This window comes from Chelon labrosus, assembly GCF_963514085.1.
Source record: "Chelon labrosus genome assembly, chromosome: 12".
NCBI classification, from domain to species: Eukaryota; Metazoa; Chordata; class Actinopteri; order Mugiliformes; family Mugilidae; genus Chelon; species Chelon labrosus.
The window spans coordinates 28,447,425-28,472,283 of record NC_140345.1 but is presented as its reverse complement, the minus strand read 5'-3'; the positions used below and the strand labels follow the sequence as shown (position 1 = coordinate 28,472,283).

The 24,859-nt window shown below is 43.3% G+C and overlaps 1 protein-coding gene across 1 annotated transcript in view; it reads left to right on the top strand.

Annotated features, from left to right (window-relative positions):
• Positions 1 to 448: 448 nt before the first annotated feature.
• The window catches only part of pear1 (platelet endothelial aggregation receptor 1), a 29,364-nt gene continuing 4,953 nt past the window's right edge, over positions 449 to 24,859 (top strand). The window contains exons 1-17 of the mRNA XM_084557532.1: positions 449 to 1,154; positions 1,825 to 1,926; positions 2,011 to 2,111; positions 7,751 to 7,843; positions 14,512 to 14,758; positions 16,019 to 16,121; positions 16,300 to 16,436; positions 17,398 to 17,610; positions 18,528 to 18,702; positions 18,804 to 18,924; positions 18,998 to 19,161; positions 20,106 to 20,208; positions 21,334 to 21,486; positions 21,568 to 21,699; positions 22,606 to 22,737; positions 23,677 to 23,799; positions 23,901 to 24,119. Of these exons, the coding sequence (XP_084413658.1) occupies positions 1,042 to 1,154; positions 1,825 to 1,926; positions 2,011 to 2,111; positions 7,751 to 7,843; positions 14,512 to 14,758; positions 16,019 to 16,121; positions 16,300 to 16,436; positions 17,398 to 17,610; positions 18,528 to 18,702; positions 18,804 to 18,924; positions 18,998 to 19,161; positions 20,106 to 20,208; positions 21,334 to 21,486; positions 21,568 to 21,699; positions 22,606 to 22,737; positions 23,677 to 23,799; positions 23,901 to 24,119 (2,431 nt within the window). The 5' untranslated portion in view covers positions 449 to 1,041. The remainder of the gene's footprint in view (positions 1,155 to 1,824; positions 1,927 to 2,010; positions 2,112 to 7,750; positions 7,844 to 14,511; positions 14,759 to 16,018; positions 16,122 to 16,299; positions 16,437 to 17,397; positions 17,611 to 18,527; positions 18,703 to 18,803; positions 18,925 to 18,997; positions 19,162 to 20,105; positions 20,209 to 21,333; positions 21,487 to 21,567; positions 21,700 to 22,605; positions 22,738 to 23,676; positions 23,800 to 23,900; positions 24,120 to 24,859) is intronic.

The following is a 24,859-nucleotide window of genomic DNA, read 5'->3' as shown; positions in this document are numbered from 1 at the left end:
AGAAAGGCCTTTTATCAGCAAGAGAAATATTTGTTATTGCTCCTTCTGAGACCTGAGATTTTAGTTTCATGAGTCGCTCTGCTGGGTATAATCCTGATCCGAGGCCGGAGTGTCCCTACAAAGTCCCAGCATATCAGACATCTCCCCAGGGCCAAAGATGACATTTAGACGTTGTGGTACACTAATTCTGTCAGTGGGGACCGGTTGGGAAAACAGCGAGGGCCAGACCTGACCAATCCTGTGTCAACATGGCGCTACATTCCCACGATACTTTCACCAGAAGGCTCACACCACTGGCCTGCTGAACTTCTGTCCATTTCCACGGTTTATTCTTAAAAAGGCGAAAAATCGCCTCCCTCCTGCTCCCTGAGAGCCTGACAGGGTCCCCGTGCCGGGACGCTCTCTGGGGCCCGTTCCCTGATCAGATCCAGATGCTGCCGGAGTGTGGATGGGGACGGCAGAGGAGCGTGGAGGCTCCGCTGCAGCACAGATTGATAGGGGTCAGGATGAAGTTGGGTGTCACGTTTCTTGATCCCTCTCTCTTTCCTTCTCCTTTTCTCTGTGTCTGTCCCGGCCGTCCTGCCTGCTGTCAGGGAGTCTCCTGCCCGTGTTTTATGTTCTCTGTTGGGGCGGCGTGGAGCTCAGCGGGGAGCAGGCGGCGTTACGCTCCAGTCTGTCGCTCCGCCTCACCTCTGCTGAGCGTTTAATGAACTCTTTCACAGTCAGAGAGTAAATCCTAACTGCAGTTTATAGATAGAGACACTCAGGTTTCAGTGAATCATTCCATCCGGCATGCTGGGAAATGGTAATTAAAAAAAAAAACAGTGGATGTAGATGTTGTGTGGTACTTATGTTGCCTCAGAGATACAGCTGTGTTTTTAGGGTGCTCACATTTGTCTCAGGATTTATTTCTATCATAAGTTTACATATTTGCAGTTGACTGGTGCATCTCGTGTTAAAACAACAAGAATGTGTTGAAATGTTTGAGTTCCTGCAGTCGCCTGTAAACGTCTGTCCTGTCTCTGTCTCCCCCTCAGGACCATGCCGCCGCCAACGCTGCAGAGCTCCGCCGTCCTGCTGCTTTTCTGCTTCCTGATTGGTCCGAGCTGCCCCCTGAACCCGAAGGACCCCAATGTGTGCAGCATGTGGGAGAGGTGAGGCCCGACCGACTGCGACACTCAAACCGAATCAAATGAATCATATGTTTTCTGCAGAGTACGTATAGATAAACACTTGATTTGATCTACACTATCTATATTTTATTGAGGCAGAAATATATAAAATCTACATTTATTTAAAAACAGCTCAGAAAACTTCAAGTTAACTTTTAATAAAGAGGAAAAAACACTATGTCGTGTCGTGGTTCTGCAGAGGTGAGACATACATAACTTTGACTTTTTTAAAAAGAAAAATCATTGATTCGTTGTTTTAGGATAGAGAAAAATGTTTGGTTAACAGGTCGGATTAAATCAAGGTCACATTTCCATCACTGCGCACTCTCTGTCTGTTTGGCTATTTAAACAAATGGCCATATCATCATTTTATTGGTCAGAATAACCATGTTTATGATCCTAATATTCGCTAACCATGAATGTCCCGTTTTATTTTTCTCCAAATGAAGAAATGAAAACCTGTCTCCATAGGATCACCAGAGTCATGGTTATAATTCAGTCTGTTAGGAACAACGGCACCAACGGTTCATATATTCCATAGGTCAAAGTCATCGAATCATTCCAGGCTGGAGGTTTTGTCTTCATGCACAGTGCATCATCATTACACCACGTCAGTGAATCTTTACAGTGTCCATGTTGTTCTGATTTTCAGCTTCACCACCTCCGTGAAGGAGTCCTACTCGCATCCTTACGACCATGTGACCGAGGAGCCCTGCTCAGACCCTCGGACCTCCTACAGATGCTCTCGCCACAGGTAGCAGCAGCTTCCTGTTCCTGACTTCCTGTTCCTGACTTCCTGTTCCCGGCGAGTTTAAAGCGTCACATGTTCTTCTTTCAGGATCACCTACAAGACGGCCTACAGGCAGGCGGTGAAAACCGACTACCGCAAGAGATACCAGTGCTGCCCGGGCTACTACGAGAGCGGAGGCAAATGTGTCCGTAAGTAACCACGGCAACACGGACAGTGTTCACATGGAGGTTAAATGATATGATATAGGAAATATGTGTTTACATCGGAACATTAATCATTGTAGAACTTTACTGAATAAGTGGTGCTGCGGATGTGGAGCATCGAATCTGCAGGAGATAGAACAGAAGAAGAAGAAGTTTTGTTTGTTTTTTTTTCCAGTAGAAGAAGATGACCGAGATGGTTCATCTTTTCAAACAGCTGGTTGTTTTTCTGCCTCCATGTTTCTGTCCCTCCTGGAAACTTGGGGCATTTAAGATGAGATAAACAAGACAAGAGAAACTATATAAAACTAAAAAGTTGAAAAAGAGGACAGCCCAGGATGGAGCTGGCCCTCTCCTAATCAGTATCAGTCTCTTTTTGTCCCTCTCTGTGACTCCACCTCACCAGCAGACCACAGTGTAGAAGGTCGCTGATGCAACCACAGTGTCATAAACTGTTAATCAATCTAACTTTTAACTCCAGTAACGGCCTCCAATAAGGTGTCAGGACTGCTGCTGCTACTCTGGCTTCATAAAAGTCCTTCAATCAGGATCTTAGTTGTTATGTCATATAAAAATTACCCATGAAAACAATCTGTTTAAAGTGTGTAGAAACCCGTGCACACAGAGACCCTGGTTAAACAAGAGCCTGGATTCTGATGATGCTGCAGGAAACCTCGCAGCGATAATCAAGTGCAGTAGCAGAATGCTGAGTGGGGCTGCGGTGTGTGAGTCAAACAATGTCACATTTATTCACACAGTAACTCATCCTCATCACTCACCCAACGCTGCTTTTTCTGCTGCTGCTTCTTTTTTTTTCCACCCAGTCAATACGAACAGCATGTGGCACGTGGATAACCAAAATTATGGGTTCAATTCCCACAGAAGCTTCTCGCGCTACCGTCTGTAATTGCTGGAATTTTTTAAGTAAAATATATTAAATATGTTTTCGTGGCAGGATTTCACATCATTTCGCCATCTGTTGCTTCATCGGCGTCAGCTCAGAGCAAACCTTATGGATGTTGGTTTTAAAAATAAAAGTAGTCTCATTTTAATACAGACACCAGCCTCTAATAACACAGCTAGTCGACTAAATATCATATCAGGGCTTCATCTGATGTAATGTGACGGATGAGTTAGTCTCCTGTTGTGTTTGAGGCTCATGAGCAGGACACAGATTCACAGGTGATATTCATTTTATCTGAGCAGGTAAAGATGAGGCTGAAGGGCTGAGGTGTGGGCAGGTAGGAAGCAGAAGCTGAATTAATTCAACGTGAGTAGGTGGAGTGGTGCAGAGCTGCAGGCCCTGGATTATTAAAGTATATGAGGACAAAATAAAAAGAGCATCCAGGGTCATTGAGTTACTGCAGAGGTAGTGGATGAGAGAGCAGGGTAGATATCCTGCAGGGTGTGATAGGTGGATAGGATTCAGGTGTGCTGGCTGATTGGATGGACACGCCCAGAGTCAAGAGCCTCAACAAACACTGCAAAAACTGAAATCTAGGCAAAGGAAAACATGCTTGTTCTTTATCTTTATCTACCAAGATAATTCTACTTACAAGGTCGTGTCAGTTCCTAAATTATCTTAATAAACTATTAAAACTTGTTATTGTGGTAAGTTGATGCTTAAAATGAGAACTAGCACAACACAGACAAGTGCAAACAACTACTAAGTTAAAATCAGATAATGACCAAATGTAAATCTAGTTTTATTCAGTCAAAGATGAAATCCAGTCCAGAGCAATGACAGGACTGAGTGGAAAGTCTCAACTGTTGATACTGACTAAACTCTTCATATTTTACTCAGATCAACACAAATCTACTAGTTTTTAGTCTAAAAACAATAGCGTAGCAGATCATATTCATTCATTTTCTGTAACTGCTTGTCCTGTGAAGGCCGTGGGGGTGCTGGAGCCTAACCCAGAGACAGGGTACATGCAAACTCCACATAGAAAGGACCCAGTCGGCCGATGGGTTAGAGCCTAGAACCTTCTGGCTGTGAGGCATCAGCGCTAACCACCACACCACCTGCAAAAACTAAAATCTGACTAAGATGAAATATCTTAAAGCAAAACATGCTTGTTCTTTGTCTAGCGAGATAATTCTTCTATGTCAGGACTGACTGGAAAGTCTCAACTATTGATACTGACTAAACTACTCTCTTCATATTTTATTCACATCAGCACAAATCTACTCGATTTTAGTCTAAAAACAATAGTTTGGGGAAATCTAGGGATTCTTTGAGGCCAGATAGATTTTCCTTTTCTATTCTCAGATAGTTTTGCTTACTTTAATTAATAAATCCCTCAATTGCAAAAATAATAATTGCAGTGTATGGACTGAGTGTAAATCAAACTTTTCAGTTATCAGGATAGTGGCCTCATAAATTCTCTCAACCTGAATCTACCTGAAGCCCAGTTCGCTGCAGTTTTTCATTTCACATTTGGATGTTAAAATAGATATCGGCTTATTGAAAACAGACTTTTGCAGCCGTCACTCTGTTACTGGAATAAGTGAAGGGAAAGCATTCCACCTTAACTTAACAAACCTGCTCATTCGTCACTGGGTGATCACAGAAAGGCAGGGCGGTAATAACAAGGTTTCTGTGCTTCCTGCCTGAAAACCTGCCATTTTAGGAGATAATTTGCGTTCAGGGTTTTCTTATTGTGAGCGGCATCTCATGCGACAACACCGTCTCTGTGTGGATTTGTTTTCTTTGGTGGCCGAACACAAAAGCCTCTGATTTCTACTGGAAAGGGACGACCGTGCAGACTGATGCCTGTTTTGAGCTTTGTGATTGAAATGTCTCTAAACACACTTATACACACTCATATAATAACATGTAATCACACTTACCTTCTTCTTCATTTGATGACATGCTAGACCCCACAGAACTCCATCCTGGGCTTTCCACACGCCTTCAAGCAAAGGAGGAGAAAATAATGAGTCAAATTATTGTTTGAAGAAAACAGCACGAGGTCCTCAGTAGAAAACACTTTAATTCGTAAGAGATTAAGAACTTTATTGCAGTATTATTAGTCTCAGACATACATTTACGTTTGAATCCAAATAATTAGTTGCAGTACTATTTATTATGTTGGCACAGCTCGGAGGCTCGGTATGAACGGCATCTTAACAGCGGTGCTTTCAGTCGCACGGCCGGGCCCAGCTGTCGAGCTGGCAGCTCACACTCTGTTTATGACGGGCGGAATAAATTCAGAGGGAAAGAATGAGATTCAGCCCAAAAGGTTTTTGATTAAACTAACAACACAACAGATTTAACAGCCTCAACGGCCTGGAGCAATAATGACAATAAAGTCAGATTTTAACGACAAACGGGACATGTGTTACAACCTCTGACATCTTACAAAGTCATCACATGAAATCAGTCACATTCTTAAGAGCGAGGATTTGATGCATTTCTGTTTTGTATCATTGAAAACTGCATATATCCTGAATAAGGCGTCATCTTGATCTGCATGTTCTTTAGACATTTCACTGACTACTGAACAGACTTCAGTCCTGTATGTGTGGAGAAAAACATCTTCAAGAAAACCTGACAAGTCCAGCTGCACAGTTTAGATGTTTCTTTGGATTCACTATGACCTGGATGACTGAGAACCTTCAAAGACAAACCTCAGCCAGACTTAGTTTTCTTTTAATTTAATAGCTGGAAGATAATTTTAGAGAAAATTCCTCTTTTTCCTGCTTGTGATTTATTGACTATGGCTGAATATTAAATATGTTATGAATGTTAACTCAGAACCTTAACCTTGGCTGGCCTTCTCTCATCTTAGCCATTGATATATTATCACTTCTGATGGATCCTAATCTCACTTGATTTGTCTCTCGCCATCTGTCCCAGCGTATGGACGATGAGATGAGATAGAAAGCTTTCGTGTTTTCTGCTGGAGCCACAAGGAGTTAGAGGAAGGATATTAAATTAAAAACTGATATGAAGACTTCCGTCACCTAAATGATTCTTTCTTTCAGTCTTTGATAGCTGGTTTATAGCTATGTTTCTTTGAGGCTTTGTACATTGTAAAACACTGTTTTATTGTGTTGCCTTGTCCAAAACTTTAAACTTACAAAAACTAGGGCTGTCAATAGAATACAATATTTAATCGCGATTAATCGCTGGATATCTTTATTGATTATTATCAAATTAATCACACTTTTTAAACATTTTTTATGCACTTTGTTCAGTTCTAAATGTAACTTAAAAGGCTATTTTTCAAGTTTTTATAACTCTTATCAACATGGGAATGGACTAATGTGCTTTCTTTATGCAAATGTATGTTATTATAATTACAGAAAACCAAAAGTAATGACAAATCCTGTCCCGAATATTGTTGTCCTCAGTTTAATTAGGCATCAAGAAATTAATGCATTTTAAGGAATTTGTGCCAACCCATTATTTATGTGTTAATTTTGACATCCCCTAATTAAAATCTATAAAAACTTGGACTGTCAGTAGATTAAAACATTTAATTGCGATTAATCGCATGATTTCCATAATTAACTCACGATTAAGGCAAATTAATTAAACTTTTTTTAAGTTTTAAATATAACTCACATATATTTATTACGTTTTTATAACTTTTATAACATAGGAATGTACAAATGTGCTTTCTTTATGCAAATGTATGTTATTATAATTGTAGAAAACCAAAAATAATGACAAATCCTGTCCCGAATATAGATCTGCAAGCGTCTCAGTGTAGTGCATTAATTTGGCATCATGAAATTAGTGGTGTTAAATGGAATTTGCGCTAACCCTTTATGCGTTAATTTTGACATCCCCTAATTTAAATGTATCAAAACTTAGACTGTCAGTAGATTAAGATCTTTAATCGCAATTAATCGCATGATTTCAATTGTTAATGTGCAATTAATTCAAATTAATCACACTTTTTTCTTTTTTTCTGTACTTTTATTTCAGTTTTAAATGTAACTTACTCATATTTTTTGTAACTTTTTTATAAGTTGTACAGTTTTTATAACTTTTATCAACTTGGGAATGAACAAATGTGCTTTCTTTATGCAAATGTATTTTAATATAATTGTAGAAAACCAAAAGTAATGACAAATCCTCTCAGTTTAATTGGGCATCAAGACATTGGTGACATTTAAATTAATTTGCACTAACCCGTTATATATGTGTTAATTTTGACATCCCCTAATTTAAATCTATAAAAACTTGGACTGTCAGTAGATTAAAATATTTAATTGTGATTAATCGCATGATTAAGGCAAATTGATTAAACTTTTTTCAAGTTTTAAATGTAACACATATATTTTATTTAAGTTTTTATAACTCTTATCAACATGGGAATGGACAAATTTGCCAAAAATGTATGTTATTAGAATTGTGGAAAATGTCTGCACTTTTTTTAAGTTCTGAATGCAACTTAAAGGGATGTTTGTCAAGTTTTTATAATTCTTATCAACATGGGGTAAGGTTTGCTTGCTTTATCCAGATGTATTTGGTATGTATACCAAAACAATGGTCGCACTTCAGACTCTACTTGCTATCCTCAACGTTACTGCTGCTTTAATCACATCCTGATTTTCCATTCTGTGGTTCAGGTGCATTAAGTTAATTAGTGACTTATGTTTGTCGTCGACAGCTCGCTGCACCAAGGAGTGCGTCCACGGCCGCTGTGTCGCTCCGGACCGATGCCAGTGTGAAGGAGTGTGGCGAGGCGACGACTGTTCCAGCGGTATGAACCAGCCTTTTCCTCTCACTCTCTCTTTCTTGTTTTTATTCACGTCTACACACAAAATATCACATGCACCAACAGGAAATGGCGACTGGCTGATATTCACATGCACCTCTCCATCACACACACAAGGCCTTTCCAATGGAAACAGCGAGGGAGCATTACCACATGCAATGAGTCATTAATGTCAGCCTCGGTCCAGAAACAGTTTACTGGTCCAGGAGGACACAAGAGCTGCTCCTCTCATTCACAGCGACCGTTCAAAACTAATATCAATGATTTCACGTGGGGTTTTTTTTTTAAAGCAGAGAAGTGCTCTAAAGGAAAAGGAATAAAACAATCAGCTATAATAAAAGAGCAATAAGTTCATAAAGAAGACGTTTAAGACATTAAACCAGCTCCTGCTACTTATTTTGATTTCTTCAGAAGTGAAGTCAGCAGAGACGGTTATATAAGAGTGATTCAAAGCAGCAGCTGAGCACAGCGGCGGCGTCCAAACGGCGTGGCGCATGAGCCCAGGACCACGTTTCACGGGGGCCGCAGCTCCCCTCGCTGGAAAAAAAAAAGTTTTCCACTGCCTTCAGCCTCGTTCCTTCACACTCAGCTGGGTCAATAGTACACAGTCCTACTCCTCCATTTTCCCCCCATCGCTCTGCAGAGGGAAGGAGTTGGCTCTAACGGGCAGCGGTTGATGTCTTGACAGAGGGATGACGGGAAGGGGAAATGGAAAATGTTACCCCACTCCTCCTCCTCTCTCCTGCATGCCTCACTTCTCTTCCACCGTCTCTTCTTACACTCTCCGAACCCTCACTTAAGTTTTCTCTTTGTTTTCACTACTTCTCTCTTGCTCTTCGTCCACTCCTCTAGTTTTTCACCTCTTTCTTTTTTTTTGACAGAATGAGAGTCGGCACTTTTTTGGATGCTTGTGTGCTGAGCTCAGTAACTCTGGGAAAGAGGAGAGGGGGCCCTATGTTTTCATAGTCGTTTGCTCATGAATATGGAGAATGGATGAGAGGAGGGGGGACAATACTCTGCAAACTATATGTTACCGAAAACCAGAGGAGGGGTTTGGCTGAAAGGGGAGATCTCTGAGGGACCCAGAGAGCTGCAATCACGATGATGTGGACTTTGGATCCAAGCGAAACCAAGCAAACCGCCGCTTGAACAACGCACAGGGGAAAAGGAAGAATTTTTCCCAACGTATCAGTGAGCGTAGCTCGTAGAGGACAGAGTAGAGATGCCAGCTCTGAAGCGTGCGTCGGTTGTTGGGTTTACATGCAGCAGTGCAGATACTGGCTCAGATCAGGCTGAGGTCATTCTAACAATACTCTCTGTGGAGAGATGATGTAACTGATAGTCAAGCCTTATTTATTTTCCTTCTTATTTACTTCTGGGGTTTTCATTGGGACCAAGATTTATTTAATAAAAAAAACAAACCCGAGGGTAAATTATTACAGTAAATACACAACAACAATAATACTAGGAAGAGCTGAAATCTGTTTGGCTTTCATTGTGAGGCGTGTTCCAGCTGGTACAGAGAGAAAAACACCTTCTCAGTCACCTGGATAGTCCAACAACCAATCAGAGACATTTAATTGTGAGTTTGACTACTGCTGCTCTTCTGTCCATGTGTCATTAACGTTGTTACCGTAACACTGATCCTATGTAACGTCAGCGAGACATTAATGTTACCGACTTTACGTTGTGGACTGCCCCAAACGGACACACGTTATTTAAAAGCTCTCGTTAGCCTCTTGTTAGCGTCCCGTTAGCACGCTAACACACTGGAGCATCACTGGAAGATTAATTCATTAACTGGCTAATTAGATCTTTAACTTCAGCTACAAGGCTAGCTATGTATGTCACTGACACCTACCATATAAATAATACTCCAGATTCACTTACCAGATGTTCTGCAGATGTGAACAGTTTGGATGTCGGTCAGTGAAGCACTCAAGACTCAACAAGATGAAGGTTTACATCAAAAGCAAAAGTCCACAAATATATTAAAATTAAATCAAATTTAAACAGATCAAACAGTCTTGTACTGAAATAATACAGATTTTTTTTTATTTTATTTATGGGCAGTAATAACTAACTTTTTCCCCCAGTAAGAATTCTCATGCTGATATTGATGGGGCCAGGTTTGAGCATGAACTCCACCACCAACATTTGTAATTAATCCTCTCCTAAAATAATTATTCTGGGTCAACAAGACAGGTTGGTAGGTTCATACTGGAGGGTTTTATCAAGGAAGCAGACAAAGACAAGTAAAAGTTAAGAGCATGCATCAAACTTTAGACACAGATCATATAAATAATACTCCAGATTCATTTACCAGATGTTCTGCTAGGAGCTGCAGCAAAGCAGCCAGGTATTTATATTTAAAATGATCCAAAATGGACCAGTTAGCTCAAACTCAGCTGAAAGGTTGTCATTAGCTCGGGTCAGGACTAGCAGATAAAAGACCGATGCTAGCAGCTAGCTAGTCTGGCAGTGCCCATATGTCACCTGTCACTCAACGCAGGAACATCCTTAATCATGCAGAACTTTAAACCTTAATAAAAAATAAACAAATGTGTTAGAAAACAATTCACCCCACATGTTTAATATCGCTGTAAAGTTGTTTTTTTTTTTTAATGTGGAGGTCTCTGGGGATTTGCTGCCTTTTGCCGCCAGCCTCAAGCGACCATATGATGAACTGCAGATTTTTTGCACTTCACTGCTCAGACCCGGAGGTTGCTGCTTGGGCCATCACAGCATTAAACCCCGTCCCCAAACGATCCGATTGGCTCCTCAGATCTTTGCAGGAGCAGAATCAGTTCCCAACAGAAAGACTCCAGATAAACTTTCCTCCAGCCTCCAGGCTACAATATATCTGCAGCTGCACATGAAATCATTCTGATCAGAGATTCAAATTGAACTGTTTCCATGGACGCGGTCGCATCAAAAATATGGAGCATCAAATCTGCAGAAGAAGAAGATGTTTTCTTTTCCAGCTTTATTGACGATACTAAATGTCTAGAGTAGAAGAAGATGACCAAGTTGTCTCCACGTCTCCAACGTTGCTGTCCACATGGATTCCAGCTTCGTTCTTCTTGGATGTTTTTCTACCTCCATGTTCCTGGAAACTCATCACCTGATGTTTACTCCACGTGGAGCAGACATGCTCAGAGAGAATGGATTTATTATAAACCAGAGAGAAACCAGCACAAAAGCTCCTTCTAATGCAACCAGTCTGTTCTGATTGGGATGCTTACATGAGGATTTTTTGTTTTGACTATGATGGAAACACAGTCCATGTAAACTCAATCAGGCTTGGGTTTGTTTTTCAGTTTCCTGTTGTCGGGGACTGAAAAATATTAGAAAACAGTCCTGCCTCGGAGATCTACGCCCTGCACACAGTCAGTTCAGACAGTTCATAAATGAGACGTATTGTTAGAATAATATCACGTAACAGAGATAATGCTCCTTCTTCTGTACTTTCCCTTGTACTACAGTCGTGCTACTTTCTGTTTTCACTTGTTAAATCCGTGTGAAACGTTCTGTTTTCTGTTTCGTTAACCTGTTTTTAAAAGGTCAGGTCTGAAACGCTGTGGTTTGTACTCGAGGCTCATTGTTAGCCGTTGTGTCGCTGGGATAAATAATCAGACAGGGTGCAGATCGCTCCGCTATCGGGCACAGACGCAAACACTTAGTTCAGAAAAGTTGGCCATGAGCGCTCCCCTGATGTTAAATTTCTGGCAGTTCTGACGCAATTACGGTGATTAAATCAGATGTGGACCTACTTTTTGTTGGAGAGCGTTTGACGAAGGTAAACAAGAGGAAACTACGTAGTTGATTTATTGTCTGTGAGCAGAAAAACAAGCAGATGTGAACAGTTTGGATATTAGTCAGTGAAGAACTCGAGACTCAGCAACATGAAGGTTTACATCAAAAGCAAAAGTCCACAAATATATTAAAATGAAATCAGATTTAAACAGATATGTCTCGTACGGACAATTTTATTTTATTTATGAGCAGTAATAATTAACTTTTTTGATGGGGTCAGGTTTGAGCATGAATTCCACCTCAACATTTGTAATTAATCCTCTCCTAGTATATTTATTCTGGGTCCCTACAAAAAGGTTGTGGAGACAAGTTGGCAGGTTCAGGTTGAAGAGTTTTATCAAGGAAGCAGACAAAGACAATTAAAAGTTGAAAGCGTCCCCATTTAATGGGGGACTCAGACCTTCCCTCTGCCCTCCACCTACTTTAAAAACAAAACCTGACTTTTCCAAGTTTATTGGTGGATTTTTATCAACTGTGTGTGCACTCTGACCGTTTCCTAATGTCTGGAAATTTCCTATCTATGGAGGCCAAAACATTCCCCAATATTTTCAGGGAATTAACGATGACATTTTTTAAAAAGCATTATTTCTAAAGTTTGATCCATACTTTAATTTGTCTGATTGTGCAAAACAAACTCCTCATTTCTCTCCAGTACTTTTTAACCTGTCACACTGTATGTTACAGGATTTTCTAAAATGTTCTAAATTGCATGAAAATGGCATGAGAGGCAAAAGTTTGACAAAGTAGGACTGGATCACAGATATCTACGTGTCCCGTCCCGTCTCGGGGTCGAAAGAATGAAAGCAGCATGAAATAATCCATCTTCATGATCTTTCTAAGCAGCCACAGGCCAAAACAACAAAGCTGGAGCAAACAAAGAAAAGCAGGTTAATCGGATTGGACACAATGGCAATAGCTGGTTCTCGTGTTAGTACCACGGGGGTAAACTGAAGAACTGGCAATGAGTGGGAGAGTGGAAAGTCCTTAAGTAGGGTTCAGCTTGATTGGGTGACGAGAAGCAGGTGAGATGTCAGCCCTGCCCCAGCATAACGACCAGCAACAGTTCAACTCTGCACACACTTTTATTTGTGCAGCTCTTCTCTGTCATCATAACTTTTTAAATCATCAGATTTCAGTCCTGACGCTGCTCTCAGAGTTGGAGCTATCTCGCGCTGACACGATCCATTTGCATTCCAACACATGCCAATAATTAAAAGGCCACTTCTTTGGATATGTTAAAGGACCGTTGTGGGAGATTTAGCTTCACCTAGTGGTGAAGTTGCAGATTGCAACCAGTCGGCTCAATTGTACAAAGAACCAGGTGCCAACATTTCAATCTTTGTGGGCTGAATCCAAGCTAACAATTACACAATAATTCACAATTACAGGTGATTATACACTAATAAAACATAATTAAAGATATTATATTCAATTCCAGTTAATAAATCTACACAATGTCCTTTAATTGAGGTTAGCAGTAGCACAGTTAAAGCTGTAGTGAGGATGTCGTCATGCATCTTTCATTTCCACTCTGACTGGCATCAGTTCGACTTAGAGAAGTGCTACTACAGTTTAGCATACGTCTCTGGTATCTTTCACTCATTCAGTGCGTGGTTGCATGAGCAGTCGGTTCCCTCCAGCCCTGCAGACCCTCTAGTAACTCTGCCCCGCTGCCCTGCAGAATGTCTGTGTAAACACGATCGCTGGTCCAGCTGAGTTTCTCATTACTCAACGTGACACACTCTGGCGGAGGCCTTGTCCAATGCCCACACGGAGAACAAGTGGAGTTATGATTCTTCTAAACAAAGGAGGAAAGGGTCCTGCTCCCAGTTAGTCCAATAAACATCGCAGTACGCTCCGAGCCAAATTTGGCTCGACTCTACGCTCCACGAAGAACTGTCCAAGCAGTTTCGTGTAGTTTTCAAAGCTGGGGCGGCAGGGGGTGCAGCAGAGGGGGGGGCGGGGGGTTCTGGGAACACGGACACATATGACGTCCAGCTCAGACTCTCTGGATGAGTCACTGCAAGGTAAGCATGAAATTGTTGGAATCAGTTTTGGAGCAGATAACTGACGGCCATCCATCAGAGTCACCGGACACCTCGTCCCCTCCACGATGTCCGAGACAGTCTCAAAGTAACTGATGAGAAATTTGGAGAATGCACCCGTGACCAATGTGGCTCCTCTCTGTGGACTGACGTCTCTTCATTTTGAGCTGAAATCCAAACCTTGTGTGAATCTCCGCTGCACGCCACCAGCTTGTCCGTCTCGTGAGCTCCATGCAAATCTCCGTCCCGCTTCCAAATTATTTGTTGGTAATTTAACACTCGGGCCAAAGCGGCACCGTGGCACCAGACGCTCTTCCTCTCTGGTTTCTGTTCAGTTGTTCACCTAAACACTGCTCAGCACTTTAATCAGATTAGTTTCAGTTTGTTTTTCATGACTTCATGTATTTTAGTGAACATGGAGAACACACAACGCTCGTAGATGAAACGTGTGCGAGTTGCTTTGCTTCACTCTTTTTATTGCATTTGCAGCACAGCACTGCAGAGACGCTTTGCCTCATTGTTTAGAGAAGCAGGAACATTACTGGAAGACCACTGGTTTAAATGGCTGGAAAATGAGGGCAATGAAAGCAAGAGCCCCCATGATGGTGTTTAACTGGAGGAGTAGGCAGCTCTGCAAAAAAAATAAATAAAACTTCTGAAAAGGTTTAGAAGCTGAGGAGATGTTCAACTGTCAAACATTAAACTAAAGTTTCAGGCTGTTTCGGTGCATTTCATTCTTATTTTATCTAAAATAAAAACACAAGTCACTTGTTTTGTCCTGTTACTTTTCAGCCTGTGATGACAAACACTGGGGCCCCGGCTGCAGGCAGCAGTGCAAATGTGAGAACGGAGCCCTCTGCGACCCCGCGAAGGGGACGTGTCGGTGCCCCGAGGGCTTCATAGGACGCTACTGTGAAGAGGCCTGTCCACCGGGCACCTTCGGGAGGGGCTGTCTGCAGAAGTGCAAGTGTGGGACGGGAGGATTTTGCGATAAGAAAACAGGAGAGTGTTCGTGTCGGGACGGATTCACCAGCACCTAGTAAGTGCAACATCCGTCCTGAGGACCTGTGTCCACACCTGGCATTAATTAAAATGTGTCTCCACATGCGTCCTCAGCCAGCACCTGAGATCTGATCTGTATGCAAATAAACATTATCTGAGGTGCAGAAGAATAGAAGCTGCAGCTGCTGTCTCTGATGGATCTCTGCCTGAACCATGAACAGCTCAGTTTTATCTTTGTGCATCTTGGACACACGTTTTTATTATTTGTTGATCTCTGGTGGTCTTTAATGTGACCCAGGACTCATTGTGTGTTCACACTACCAAAGGAAGGAGGTCACATGTGTCCCAGACCACCTCCACATGTGGACTGACACCAGATCAGTTAAATACTTGTGATAGGATTCCCCCAGGATGGATGTACGGGGTCGTAGATTAAGACAGAAACAGCATAAAAGGAATAACTTGAAATAAGATGCTCTGAATCAGCTGATGTGTGTAGTATCTGTTCAGCCCTGCAGCTCATTGCCTTTTCTAGAGTCGCTATAAATGGGACGCAACGTGCCGCTTCCCTTTTTTGGTACGAGACACTTTTAGAGAGCTCCATGGGATTAATTCTTTCTTTTGATAACTTCATTTCATTAACTGGGAGGACCCTCGTTTGTTTCCACAACCTAATCTGGAGATGACGGTCTGCTCTGAGCCATGAGTCATCTTGTTACACCCCGTTTTTATTTTATTTTAGACGCCCCTGAGGATGAGCATGCAGTGAAAACTCTTCCCCACTAAGCTTTAGTGGAAACTCACATGATGCAGCCAGTGTGAAACACTTTGAGGTAAATAAAAAAACGGGGCTTGGCAGCAGAGATTATGGGATAAGTCTCTGTGATGAATTGTGGATATTTGCAGGCCGGCCATGTTCATCACCTCCAGGGTGCATTAGAAAATATAATATCCCAACACTGAACGTACACCAGGTGGTTGAAGCCAAGTCATCTCTGATGTGATTGGTCACAGACACGTTCCAACTGCCCTGATGATTCCCATGAAACTATTACGAAGCCAAGTGTTGTAGTAATGAGGAGCTACTGTTAGATTTTCTTACTTCATTCTTCTAGATGTCATAAGATCAGTTTGAGTTTCTCAGAGGTCTTTTTTTTTTAATGGAAACAGTTTTTCTGCAGAACAAAACATTTACTTAAGTCTTCAGGAATGTCCCAGGACGCGCAGAGAGATCTGGACGATTGCTGTTAATATGTTAAGAGTTCTTCTTCTCTTCTCTTTCTTTTCCCCTCCTCAGCTGTGAGAGGTCGTGCAGAGGTAAATGCCAGGCTCGATGCCCCTGCCAGAACGGTGGGATCTGTCGGGGCAAAGGGATCTGTGCTTGCCCTCCTGGATGGACGGTACGGTTTCACCTTTGACCTCGCCAGATTTTAAATGAGTCTCTTTTAGACATGTTTGAAAGCAATCCGTCATCTGTGGAGAACAAATCACCACGAGATGTCTTTTCGTTTTGCATGTTTGTGTCTCGTTTTATTTTGGGTTGACACACGTCCACGTTTTTCCCGTGTTGCTCTGCAGGGTGCGGTCTGCACAGAGCGATGTCCAGAGGGACGGTTCGGACCAAACTGCTCAGAGGAGTGTGTTTGTCACAACAGCGGAAAATGTGACCCTGAGACTGGACAGTGTCAGTGCGCTAAAGGCTTCACTGGTAACAGGTAGGGATGAGAGAGAACCTGGATTATGTGTCGGTGTTGGCAGAACCGAAGCTTGAAACCGTCTCCTTGAAGCTGGAATCAGATCCTCCTGGAATCAAGCAAAACACCAAAGAACCAAAAGAACCAAAGAACCATGTCTAACCTCATCCAGATTAGGGCCTTGTATTCTCTTTGTCCCACTCATCTGTGCATTAATTTTTATCGATGATCCACTAACGTCCCGCTGCCTCTAATCAGGATATGACCACGCCGTAATAGACAGAGGGAAGTTTATTATTTGGGAAATAGACGGAGGGATTAGAGGGGTAGAATGGGTAGAGGGATGATTGTCTAAAGACTCAGAGGAACCTGGGGAGTGAGACTCGGGATGGGGACACGTCTCGGGAAGCTTCGGCTTCTTGTGCCCCCGGTTCCTGTAATGAAAGAAGGAAAAGGAAGCAACGGGGGAGACAAAGAGGGAGAAAGGGGTAAGACACATGTTTATAGGTAATGAAAAAGGGCGTGGTCTTGTTCCTGAACACTATCCAACATGTGCAATATGCACTGATCAAAAAAAGTTAAAGGAACACTTTACTGGGGCTTTAAAACCGTGCTGGATATCTCTACTGACACGGACTGGGTGATGTGTTAGGAATGAAGGGATGCGCCCTGAAAATCTGAAATATGTTTCGTTGCAGCAACTCAAAAAGGTTCTCAGTAGTTTGTAAGGTCCCCCACATGCGTGACGATGTTGGTGCGTGCTCCTAAAGAGACAACGGGTGGTGTCACGGCTTATCTCCTCTCAGATCTGGACCGGGGCATCACTGAGCTCCTGGACAGTCTGAGGTGCAGCCTGGTGGCGTCAGATAGACGTCTTCAGGGTCTAGGTTTTACTTCATGCTGCCAGCAGTGACTTCATTTGTTGCCATCATTTCTAATAGAGGCCATCTCATCTCATCTTGTGCCCCCCCCCCTTCTCCAGGTGTAATGAGGAGTGCGCTGCAGGAACCTACGGTCAGGACTGTAAAGGTGTGTGCGACTGCGCCAACGGAGCTCGATGCTACAACATCGACGGGGCCTGTCTGTGTGAGCCGGGCTTCAGCGGGCCTCACTGCAGGGACAGAATGTGTCCACCTGGAAAATACGGCATGCACTGTGAGCGCACGTGTCTCTGCCAGGACAAGCACACACTCAGGTGAGTGTGAGATGAAGAGGAGGAGGAGGAGGAGGAGGAGGAGGAGGAGGAGGAGGGTTACAGCTGTGCAAATATTTGTATCTGAATTGAAGCTAAACGGAGCTTGAGCAGGTAAAGGATAAAGGAAAGGAGGTAAAGGATAGGAGAACAAATGAAAGATCAGAAACAAGCAGGAACTCACCGGACGACAAGGCACGGCCATATATATATATATATATATATATATATATATGCACACAGAGGCTAACGGGGCACAGGTGAGACCACTGAGGGAGAAAGCAGTCACATAATTAGAGGAGGGAAAACCCAGACAGGAAGTGAAGCAAGAAACGAGACACAGAGGAGGAAACTTAAAAAATAAAAACAGGAAATGCAAAGAAAAGCCAAACAGGGGTCACAGAAAATACTCAGAGCTCAAATCTCATGAACAGGAAATGATTCTAAAGTTAACACCGTGACGAGACTGCACACGCTCAGAAGATAAATGCTTCTTACTTCTGTGTGCAGCGTCCTTCTTGACAGATTACTGCAGTGTCATTAAAGCTGCTGCACACACACACACACACACACACACACACACACACACACACACATCATAAACCACATGTGTGTTATTATTTCACTTGATTAGACTCCTCTCAGGATGCCGTGGGCGGGGCCGAGCCTGATTGACATCTTATCTGGTGTTAAATTGAGCTCGATGACCTGATTTGAACCCAATCAGCCGGAATAATTGAACACCTGCATGATAATGATCTAAACTGTCCTCAGATCAGATCAGATTCTGATCCCAGAGCAGTGAGAGGAAAGTGTTGGAAATGATTACACATGATGATGATGATGATAAGAAGGAGAGGGGGGTGGGCGGTGGGGTGTGGGGGTGCTCTGGCTCATGTCGGTGTGTTTCCTGTGTCCAGCTGCCACCCAATGAAAGGAGAGTGCACGTGCCAGCCGGGGTGGGCGGGGCTCTACTGTAACGAGACCTGCGCTCACGGTTTCTATGGTCACGGCTGTCTGGAGCCGTGTCTGTGTGTGAACGGAGGGGTGTGTGACAGCGCCACGGGACGATGCCAGTGTGCCCCCGGGTTCACGGTAGGTGGCCGACTCTGAGCTCCAAACACTGAATGTGGTTCATGAACCGGTCGCTCTAACCCCTCCGCCCCTCCCCCCCCCCCCCCCGTCCGTTACTGCAGGGGCCTCACTGCGAGAGTCCCTGTAAGAGCGGCACCTACGGGAAGAACTGCTCCCTGGAGTGCTCCTGTGACAACTTTGTCGACTGCTCACCCATCGATGGGACCTGCTACTGCAAAGAGGGTAAGATATTAAAGAAAATCAGCTGTTGAATGGTGAGAGGAACTACGTCTGATGAGCCTCCATGTGTCTGCAGGCTGGCGAGGGACAGACTGCTCCACCCCCTGTGCCGAGGGAACCTGGGGCCCGGGGTGCAACGCCACATGTCGCTGTGCCAACGGGGCAAAATGTAACCCTGCAGACGGGTCCTGCAGCTGCACAGCCGGCTGGGAGGGGGCGCGCTGTGACCGGCCGTGCCCGGTGAGTGCTCGGATGCGACGCTTCACAAACGCATATTTAATTTTGTGAAGCTGCGAGGAGGAAGAGGTGACATGTCTGTGGAGGTTCTCGGTCATCTGGGTCAGGGTGTAGCCGAAAACACAGAGAGAAGAGGAACTCTGAAAGTCTAGTTTGTATTTTATCAGAGTTTCTGGGTGTAAGGAGGAAGAAAAATCAGATATTAAAAGATCATTCAGTTGCCAAACTATCATACCAAACACAATTAAACCTATTTCTTTAATCTTTAAACACTTTTCTCATTTAAAAGACAATAAAAATCAGATGGAAAAACACTTATGTGCTTTGTTTTAAAATAATTATTCATCCAAAGAAATTTATATTTAGTTCTCAAGTTGCTTGCAGTAGAAGCACTGATATTGTCATAGTTATTCGAATAAAATAAAAGTACACACACACATATATATATTTAAAGGGGTGAAGTGCAAAGTAAAAATCAGGATGCAGTTTTATTAAAAAGACCTGTTTTACGAGTTCATCTGTCTCCATTTGCCTCTCGTCCTGGGCTGCAGCCACAGCGCTGCACAGAAACAGATGTCTCTCTGTAAAATAAATAAATTATTAGCAACTCTACAAGATAAGAAAGAAATGTGTTTATTCTACGCCGGCCCGAGGAGACGAATGATGTGGCGTCTGTGATAAGGCTAAATCATAATATGCAATAATTACAGAGGACATGTCAGTGTGTAGAGGGCGGGGCGCCTCTTCCTCCCCCCTCTTTATGCTTTATTCTGTGTTTTTGGATGTGCACCCCTCTCGTCTTCACCGTGCCAACCCTGCAGGCTGTCCACACAGCAGCTCTCTGCCAGTGTAGTATTTTGTCTGACTCTGACCGAGCTGGCCGAGCGCTCTAGAGATTCCCCCTGACGATTCTTTCTTCCCCCGTTGGCGCCGGTTCCTCTCTGCAGATGGGCACGTTTGGGCCGGGCTGCTTGAAGAGGTGCGACTGTGTCCATGCCGACAGCTGCCAAGCCTCCAGCGGGGAGTGCCGCTGTCTGCCAGGCTGGTGGGGTAAGTGATGACGTCCTGCTGGGGACGCTGCCAGCTTGGCTTTGGTATCACAGATAAGTCTGGAGCAGCAGAGAGAGAGAGAGAGAGAGACAGAGAACCCTCCCTCTTTTGTTCTCGTGTGTAGTTTGACTTAAACGAAGTGAGTCTGTGGATTTTCCTTCTACACTTCTTCACATTATCATCCAACATGTTTTTAATCAAGCCAGCAGCGTAGCTTTCTGTCAACATGAACATGTCTCCCCGTCATCCACCGCTGAGATCTGGACTCAAACGTCAACCGTTCAGTTTCCCAGCAGATAAATTCTTTTGGAGATCCTCTGATTTGTCTTCTAGCGCCACCATGCAGTTACATGCATTCAGGATTTTAGTTGGATTTTACACCTTCCATGCACACGACAGTTTAGCTTTTAAAATACCCACAAACATAAAATAAGAAACCCTATCTAAAGGTGAAGAAACCCTCCATGAAGAGAGGTTTAGAAGCTCAATGTGGCGTCTCCAGCCGTCGCCATCTTAATAAAATAAAATTTCAATAGATTTAGTCGACGAAAAGTCAACTTTTAATTACTACATTTAGTCAAACTGCAACTACCAGTGTTAATTTTGCAATTTTACAACTTATCTGCCATCTCATTGATTGATTAGATGAGACTACAGCAACTAGTAAAGTACTTAGATGAGACTTTAAAACCAGTAAAGTATGAGACTTTAAAACCAGTAAAGTACTTAGAGGAGACTTTGAAACTAGTAAAGTATTTAGATGAGACTACAGCAACTAGTAAAGTACTTGGATAGGACTTTAAAACCAGTAAAGTACTTAGAGGAGACTTTAAACTAGTAAAGTACTTAGATGAGACTTTGAAACTAGTAAAGTACTTAGATGAGACTTCTTTACCTTCCTAGTTATCTTGGTGATGGAGGCTGCATGTTTCCTCCTCATGTGTCCACAGAGCTTGTAGCTAGTTTTGGTATCTAGGGTCCAATATTCACATAACATCTTAGTCTCGTCTCGTTAACATTTCGTCCTAGTTTTTATCATCAGACATCAGTTTCAGCTCGTTAACGTCTTGGTTAACATTTCCACTGCTTCCTTCCTTCCTTCCTTCCTTCCTTCCTTTCCTTCAGGGCCCCGCTGCAGTGAGCCGTGTTCAGAGGGCCTCTGGGGCCGCCACTGTAACCAGACCTGCTTCAAGCACTGTCCCAACAGCGACACGTGCTCCAGAGAGACGGGAGCTTGTGTGTGTCGTCCAGGCTACTGGGGAGTCAGCTGTCAGAACAGTGAGTGGCAACAAAACAAAACAAACAGGAAGTGAACTGGTTTCAGGGTTCAGACTGTGACACCGGCTCTTTGTGTCCCAGAATGCAGAGCGGGTATGTACGGAGAGCAGTGCAGTTCATCGTGCGCGTCCTGTGGCCAGTCGTACCGCTGCCATCATGTGACGGGAGAGTGTGACTGTCTGCCTGGATTCACCGGACCTGACTGTGACCAAGGTCTGGACAAGTAGAACCCTTTGACTTTTCTAGTCTAGTCTAGTCTGGGAGTCTAGTTCACAGACAGGGTGACCATGATACAGTCCCATACACGGTGCATAATGTTCCTGGAGTCAGCACGTTTTAATCTGGTGTGTTTCAGATGTATTTGAGTTCAATCTGTCTGCATTAACCACATAACCGTTTCACTGGAGCCAGATGCAAACCAGTCCTATAAATATATTAATGAAATCAAATCCTCATTATTGTAGTTTTTTATGATGGTTTCCTCTAAGGGTGAGAGAGCAGGAAGCTCCACTGATTGGTTCTGCATGGAGGAAATAAAAATCACTAAAAACAAAAACTTCCTTTGAATATCAAACATTAAGGTCATTAAAAAAGTTTAAAGTGGTTTCCTGTTTTAATAATCTGAAATCCTACAGCCAGCTGTCCTGGTTTAAATGAAGGCTTATAATATGTTATGTATGTAATATGATATGTTAAAATATGTTTAGAACACACAACAACCCACATTTATCCTCCTGAACTGAAACGAGGGAACAGAAATCTCAATAAGTCAGCGACACCTTTTATTATCTGATCATAAAAAATAACCTGAACCATTCTACATGTGCTGATCTCCTCTCATTAATATGTTTTGTTAAAAAAATAACAAACACACCACTATCCATCCATCTATGTATCTCTGATGCCCCAGATGTTCATAGACCTCCCTACACCAATGACAATTTTTATTTAATTTACTTTAAACAAACTAAAAATGATAAAAGCTTTATTAAATTGCACTAATTTCCCGTCTCTTTATTTATTTCTTCATTTAGATTTATTGTCCAGGACTGCAGCTAATCCATCGTGGGTCATATATATATATATTTTTGTTTTCCATGTCGTATTGTGTGTTTGCAGTTTGTCCGGCCGGCTACTACGGTAAACGCTGTTCAGAGGTCTGCATCACCTGCGCCAACAACTCCACCTGCGACCACCGCGACGGTCACTGTGAATGTTTACCTGGCTGGACGGCCACCGACTGCTCCATACGTGAGTGACTCCAGGTCACACTGACACACAAGCTGGACTCTGAGAGAACGACTGAACCCTGCAGGAACTGCAAAATAATAATAATAGTAATAATATTCAGCTGGTGTTGCATTAAATGCACAAAGTAGCCCCAGTCTGACAGAGCTGCAATAAATTCATCATTAACTTGATAAAAATCAAACGACCAAAGCTGATGGTTTGGATTCAAACCTAAAATGGGACACAAAGGGAGGCAGGAGCAGGAAACAATCAGAACTTAAATAAAAACTTACCAAATCAGGAACAACAGGCTGCAGGGTAGGCAAGAAAAATAAAAAAGCATATGAAATACCAAGAGAAAGAAAAAACAAAAAGCAAGAGAAAGAGAAAGGCAGGACTGTACAAGCACACATGGACTAATGAGGGGCTAACGGGACACAGGTGAGACTAATGAGGGCGGAGCACAAGGAGAAACCAATCAACCAATCACAGTGGATGAAACACAGGAAGTAAAGTAAGAAACAAAACACCAAGGAAGAAGCTTTACAAAATAAAACCAGGAAATGATTTTGAAATCAACACAGTCCCAAGAAACCAGTCTTAGCATTGCAGCTAATTTCACTCTTCATACTACCCCAGATCTGGAGTAGTCACATGCACAGTTGTCAATGGCAACTGTCAATCATCATGATGTCACATCCTGTTTTTAATAACGTCAAATAACCAAAAGATTAAACTTCTGATAAAAACTGACTCTTGAACATACAGCAGCATGGAATTAATTACTACTAGTTTTAGTTTGACCCAAGTCCCACCCATTAACATAGAGGGGGCGGGGCTTATATGAGCTATACTGCAGCCAGCCACCAGGGGGAGCTCCACACACCTTTTTATGTCTGCACCATCCGGTCTAGTTCATGTGTCTGATGCACGGCTGTGGTTCTAACATTCTGTCTTCAGCCTGTGGCCCGGGACGTTTCGGTCCGTTCTGCACTCAGACCTGTTCCTGTCCGACCAACCTCCTCTGCGACCGATTCACTGGAGACTGTGTGTGTGAAAGTGGAGGAGATGACTGCAAGCAAGGTACAGACCCCTACTGTGCACCATGAAAGCATGTCAAAGACCTGGTCGTCTGTACCTGAGCCCCCCCCCCCTCCTCACCTCCTGCACGTCCTGCTCCACAGACTCCTCTCAGCAGACGGGGAGCGTCATGGTTCCTCTTCCTCCCGGGGAGAGGGAGTCGTGGGGGGCCATCGGAGGCATCGTGGTGCTGGTCATGCTGGTGGTGCTGCTGCTGGCTCTGCTGCTGCTCTACCGACGGAGACAGAAGGACAAACAGAACAACACGCCGACCGTCTCCTTCTCCACCAGCCGCACGGTCAACTCTGAATACGCCGTCCCAGGTACACAACGTTAGTCGCTGTCATTTATTAAACTTTACTTTTAAAACACAACTATAACTTTCCCTGAGTCCCTGCTGGATCCTGACCAATCACTGTGTGAATAGACGGCTGTGATATCAGCCACATGTTTCCTGAAGAGAGGTTTTGAAGCTCAGTCTGCCGTCTCAGGCTGCCTCCATCTTTGTCCGACTCCAAATAAGTTCCTGCTAGTTCAGAAATGGTCAAAGAGGTGGAGGGAGGAGCTGAGACGGTTAGATTCTGAAGTATGGACCATGGAGGACAGGAGAACGATACGTTTATTATAGAAGAAGGACCTGCTGGTCCTCTGGAGGGTCAGGGCGGGACGGCTGGAGCCTATCCCAGCTGTCATTGGGAGAGAGATGGGGTCCACCCTGCACGGGACATTTAGAATCACCAATGAACCTAACCAGCATGTCTTTGGACGGTGGGAGGAAGCTGGAGAACCTGGAGAGAACCCACGCAGACACAGGGAGAACATGCAAACTACACACAGAAAGGAACCAGTCGGACCATGGATTAGAACCCAGAACCTTCTGGCTGTGCTAACCACACGTCTTTATATTTAATTATATAAGTCCAATTAATATAAGATTGAATTTAGGTGTTGCAGCTACGGGACAGTGCAAAGATAAATAGAAAACATATAGAAGAGTAAATATATTAAAGGTAAAAGACAATAACATATCAATTATATATATATTATTGTCAACACTTAAAGT